The sequence below is a fragment of the Bacillus rossius genome, chromosome 1 (genome assembly GCF_032445375.1).
Source record: "Bacillus rossius redtenbacheri isolate Brsri chromosome 1, Brsri_v3, whole genome shotgun sequence".
Classification (NCBI taxonomy): Eukaryota; Metazoa; Arthropoda; class Insecta; order Phasmatodea; family Bacillidae; genus Bacillus; species Bacillus rossius.
Window position 1 is genome coordinate 206020620 of NC_086330.1, and position 6027 is coordinate 206026646.

General features: G+C 38.0%; 1 protein-coding gene across 2 annotated transcripts in view; it reads right to left on the minus strand.

The window, feature by feature from the left end:
• LOC134527253 (hatching enzyme 1.2-like) overlaps positions 1-5622 on the minus strand; it is a 144420-nt gene extending 138798 nt beyond the window's left edge. For both annotated transcript variants that reach the window (XM_063359768.1, XM_063359767.1), the window contains exons 1-3: positions 5510-5622; positions 3457-3557; positions 2965-3061 (exon numbers count right to left, since the gene is read on the minus strand). In XM_063359768.1, the coding sequence (XP_063215838.1) occupies positions 2965-3061; positions 3457-3557; positions 5510-5612 (301 nt within the window). In that variant the 5' untranslated portion in view covers positions 5613-5622. The remainder of the gene's footprint in view (positions 1-2964; positions 3062-3456; positions 3558-5509) is intronic.
• Between the last annotated feature and the right edge of the window lie 405 nt (positions 5623-6027).

The following is a 6027-nucleotide window of genomic DNA, read 5'->3' on the forward strand; positions in this document are numbered from 1 at the left end:
TTAATATATGTATGTGTATTTGTTTTCGCTTAAACGAAAGATATCAGTCTGTAAATACTTCCTGCAAACTGAACGGAGCAATATAATAAAAGAGTGTGTGTTGAATATAATATTTTATCAGCATACATATGGAAAAGTATATATAGTACCTACCCACAAATAAAAGGGTATTATTGAATTGTTAATAAACATGAAATGATCCCGCATACACATTCAAATATATGACATTAAATACACATAATACCTTAATTTAATTATGGTATGTATTTCATAACAGTCTGTGAAAGACACAAAATATGTTATATAGAAAGTTTAAAATTGTTACTATTTTGATAAGTATTATTGCAGTATTCAAACATATTCGCTAGTACACATACGTTAAATGTAATATTATAATTATTAAGCCCAGGATTTTTGTAGGACACGATGAGGTATAAACAAATGTTCTCATTATGTGGAAAAAAAATGTTCATTTTAATATATAAAAATAGTTATATTGTGTTGCCAAATTTATAGTTAATTTTAAATTGCATTCGGCTACATATCTCAGGGTATAACATGAACTCATTCACAAGACCACTGGCTACCCTTGAGTCTTGGGAAAAAGAAATATGTTTGTGAATAAAAGTCTTAATTTTGCATATTTCATTCAACTGTTAGATCTCCTTAGTATTAAATTATACGTAGAACAAATAAACAATATATTATGTCTGTCGGACTTAATGCTTTTGCGCAAATGCTGTGGCGTCTCAAGCTTACCTCGAAAACCGGCCACTATTTTGAAGTAACTGACTCTTACGTTTGATATCGTTGGATATTAACCTGAGTATTGACCACTTACGGTTCTAGGCCGTTAAATATACGTTATACTTACTGAGATGCCTATCTTAGAACATCAGAAATGCTGGATACAGCACAGCGTCACTTTTATCGTCCAAAATGGACTCCGACCATTTTATCAGCTTTTTACTTAAGTCACCGTTTAATTAACATTAAACTTAACAATACTGACGTAGTGATGTCTTTATAAAAAATAATTTCAACAACAACGTTTTCATAAAACAAAAATAGTTATAAAAATCCCAAATTTGAAATAAAGATTTTTTGAATATTAAAATTATGTACAAAATGTCTAATTATACTTATGCCAAAAGTAAACATAGCTATCGTGAATTGACGTGGCCATACTTAAAACGCATATCAGGCCAAACTTAAAATGCATACTATCACTGCAAAACAATGATGTACCAGTTCAATTTTAATTTAATAAATTCTGGATAAAAACACTCTTAAAACTTTATTACATTTTAGAAAATATAAAGTAGTGTCAGTAAAACCTTATTTTCGGATGATGCTGTGCGACCACCCCGCATAAAACAAACCTTAACCTTACTGAGCTTATTAAACATTTACGATTTAAGAGTAAAAATGTAATTACCAAACTCTTTAATTCAACATAGCGTCGAAAAAATGTAGGTTAACAATTTATTGTGTCCCTACAGTATGACGAACACTGCGCTATCGCTTCAATTGAAAGTTAACTATGTATACTAATATTATAAAGTTGAAGAGTTTGTTTGTTTGTTTGAACGCGCTAATCTCAGGAACCACTGGTCCGATTTGAAAAAATTCTTTCAGTGTTGGATAGCACATTTATCGAGGAAGGCTAAAGGCTATATTATATTATAAATAACATTAGGGATCCTTACTAAAAGTCAAATTTAGAATCAAATGCGTTGGAGGGGGTTGGATACAACATGCAGTACACGTACGAAGTGTGTGTTGACAATGTCGCAGGCGCTAGAACTTTAATTCCTATTGCTTATTAACATTGTTGCCACGCACTAGATGCCTTATCATTCTTAATTTTCCCATACAAGTAAAAAACACCCGTGTGATATTAAAACTAAGCAATCAGTACCCTCATAAGAGTTCAATTAGTATTGAAATACTTTTTATCACTTTAAATCGCAAACCTAAACTATTGTTTTTTTGTTCTCTCTCTGTGTTTAATTTGTTTTTATTGCCCTTTTTTCAAGTATATATATTTTACAGACTTGAAACTTCATAGTAATGTTCCTTATGTTACGCAGGATGAAATTTTCCGAAAATAGATCCCATGGGTGGTTAAAACCAGGCAACAGTGGGTACTTTGTCTGCATGAGAACAGGATTTTGGATTGTTCATGCCTTCTGCGTCTCCATGAAAACGGACATCGCGTGGCAGTGGCGTACCCACAAGGAGGGGCATGTATAATGAGCGGCGCACGAGTGATCTGCCTGTAGACTGCCGTAGCGAAGTACGGGTACATCAGTTGTACGTTGCGTGCATGAGTCGGGAAACCATCGGTGCTATTCATTTTCTCTCCGGTACATTATACAGCATTGTAATAAATATTCACTGATTTTTTTTTATTTACCATTACTGTAAATGGGATATGTGGCTTAATTTTTTTCCATTAGTATAGCCATGCGAAGCCGGGTCGGGCAGCTAGTGGAATTATAAAATTGCAATGCCTATTTTTGAAGTTGTTTTTAATTATTTATTTTTATATTTATATATTAAAACATAAAGTATTATAGGATAATTGTACGATTAAAACTATTAGTTTGGCACACCAATATGCTTACTATATCCCCGAAATTCACGAAAGTTAATATTTACGGATGAATCATGTAGGCCCGTCATATTTTTTTGAGTTTTCTGAGATGTTCACATAAGTTAGCACAATTTTTATTTTCACATTTCTGTTCCAATAGACTTCCGTGCCATTCACGAAATTACTTCTACCAAATGCTGTAAACCAATAGCTTCTATTTTTAAAAATAAAAATATGTGATTATAACTCAAGTGAAAAACATCACCTATTATACTAGCACAATATTGCTGTTTTACAATAACGAGGAAGATAGCATTCTAATAACATGGCCAAATGTATAGCTACTTGTATTATGTTCCACTCACCGTATAACGGACTGATGACGTAAGGAACGGTGCCATTCTTCCACATCCTCTCCGGCATGACGTCCCACCTTAGGCCGACTCGCCAATAGTTGTAGAGCTGGAAAATCTTTGGCTCAGAGACACAAACGCACCAACGTTACTTCAAGAAACTACTTTCACTTCCCAAGGAAAAATCCCCAGACATTCATACTAGAACTAAACGACCAATATAAAATTTATTATCTGGCTATGAATTAGAATTTAATTTTTTTACTACCACAAAAAAAACTCTATTCGTATGTTTATTAAATAAAATGTAAGAGAAACACATTTCAGGACAGACCTGCTAGAAAGCTAAAGTAAATGTTTCCTCAAACGTGTTTAATAGATTTACTTGATTATAAGAGCAATTTATCCTACTCTGGACAAAAGCCAGCTAAATAAAATACTGAGCCTCATGTGCAAATATAAACATGCTTTATGGTAGGCGAGTGAGCAGCGAAGAATTCTCACCTCCGACGTAAGAGCCATGTCACCCTGGAACAACCCGGGCCTCACTTCTGGGTCTTCCTCATTCTCCTGCAGGAACCTGATGTCGTCCAGACTCAGCCTCACTGCAACAACTCAGCCTCACTGCAACACACTCAGCCACACTGCAACACACTCAGCCACACTGCAACACACTCAGCCACAATGCATCACACTCAGCCTCACTGCAACACACTCAGCCACACTGCAACAACTCAGCCACACTACAACACACTCAGCCACACTGCAACACACTCAGCCACATTGCAACACACTCAGCCGCACTGCATTACACTCAGCCTCACTGCAACACACTCAGCCTCACTGCAACACACTCAGCCACACTGCAACACACTCAGCCACACTGCAACACACTCAGCCACACTGCAACACACTCAGCCACACTGCAACACACTCAGCCACACTGCACTCACCGGCTGCACTGATTCGCTAGGGACACAGTTCTTCCAACGCCACACGAGCACATTGGATGCGTTCATTCATATACTCATTCATGTATGTCTGCTAACGAAATAATTTGGGGCGAAGATATTTTTCTTCGTACCTATAATTTGGCCAAATTAATTTGCTGTTTAGTAGACGATGTTGATGACTGGTTTAAAAGTATTCCGGCAGCAGAGATTGTTTGAGTCAGGCTGTTATAAAGTACCTCCCTGATGTTGGCAGAATTGGCGTGATATGTGTACCAACATATTGCTAGGAAATAACGAGTCATTTTCAGAGTGCTTGAACCTCCAGGCTAGACGCCAGTCCCTAGCAGCGCAGGTATTGTTCGAGGACATGGCCCACCGCTGATTGGTCCTGTGACATCCACCAGGTCAAGCTTCGCACGAGTGGGCGAATGGCTCAGGCCACACTTGCTTACTTCGCATTGGTTGGTTGGCGGGCAGTGAAGCTATACATAATGTCTTCTTTCAGCCGCTACACGGTTCCCCCACGTTATTATAGATTTCATGCTTCCACTACTAGAAAAAATGTTATGAAACTTTTCGGCATATTATTATCGTTAAATTTATTAAATCAACAATAAATAGGTTAAATTTAGTTAAATACGATAAAACGTTAAATTACATTTGCTAACATTTAATATATTTTAACAGTTCCATACCACGCAAAGTACAATCAACCTCACAGATTCGTACATAATATTTTTTAAGTAACCAGTTTGTTTCCCCAAACCTCCATGCATGTATACGTACGTACCTAATGTCTACTATATACTCAGAAAACCCACAGTCAGTCTGCGATAGGGCGCCTCCTGACCACCAAGCGGGCTGACCGCCAGCAGGGAGCAGCAGTCGCTCTGCCTCTAGGCGACAAGCATGAGGAAACGTCCCATCTTCGTAAATACAAGCAATTTAACCCAGATGCCTCTTAAACACATACCCTTGCCACTTTTCACAAGACTACACAGAATACTTGCAGTTACAAGGAATAGTCATAATTTTCAAATGGTGGACGTGTTTACTATACTATAATAAACGTGTGTTTGCCAAGAAGCCTCACTTGTAGCAGGGCACCTCAGTCGATCCCAGCTCTTTCGCTGCTCTCTTCCTCTCTGACATGGTCGACCAGTGTTCGATCACAAACGCGTGTGTTGAAGGCCCTATGCTACTTAACCATTCTACAACTACATGAATTCTTGGAAATTTTGGGTCTCTGTGAAAGTATAGTACACCTCTGGTTCAGTCTATCACGAATTCGCCAAAATCAGTAGTTATGATTCCAGTTGGAAGGGTTAATGAATTATGTCATCAAAAAAATTACATTACTTACAATGAAATTGAAGATAAGACTATTTTTTTCTGTTTCGGAATCGATTACTATTACTAGGCAATTGATAGAGAATAACATTTACGACACATATATTATACGTGACATTGCAGAAACGTTACAATGCTTCTGTGTGGAAATGTTATTTACGGTACGTATGTATTTGGTAGCAAGATGATACAATGCTAGTTTGGCGACGAGACCTGGTCGCATCGAGATGCCAGACGGCCGCCGCGCCACTGACCTTGGTCCGGCACGGGCGGGTACACCGCGCTGGGCACGTCGGGCAGCGTCCTGGCGCCGCAGTGGGCGCGCCACAGCGCTAGCATCAGCACCAGCCTGCACATGGCGTCCTGTGAGACTGGCGCTCCAGCCGTCCCGAGACCTGCCGCCCCTCCTCGCTCCCCACTCCCGAGCTCAGCTGGTCTGCCTCCGTGCAATTCCTTCACCAGTACACTCATTCGTGTGGAACCATTTTCAATATTGCCATTGTTTGTTATTTTAATGTATTACATTGGCCTTGCAACAAATAGCTTAAAAAGTATACTTTTTGTATACATGTTTGTGAGACAAAAAATTTAAAATGTGACGTTTGGACGTTACCTATTAGAAACGTATTGCAACAAACACAATAACGGTTGTACAGTATGAACTCTATTTTTTTATCTATCGAAAACGAAACAGGAAAGAATGCAATAAAACTACATGAAGTAAAGAATGCTTTATTAAAATGTTAGAACAATTCAAAACACAAAACCGTCA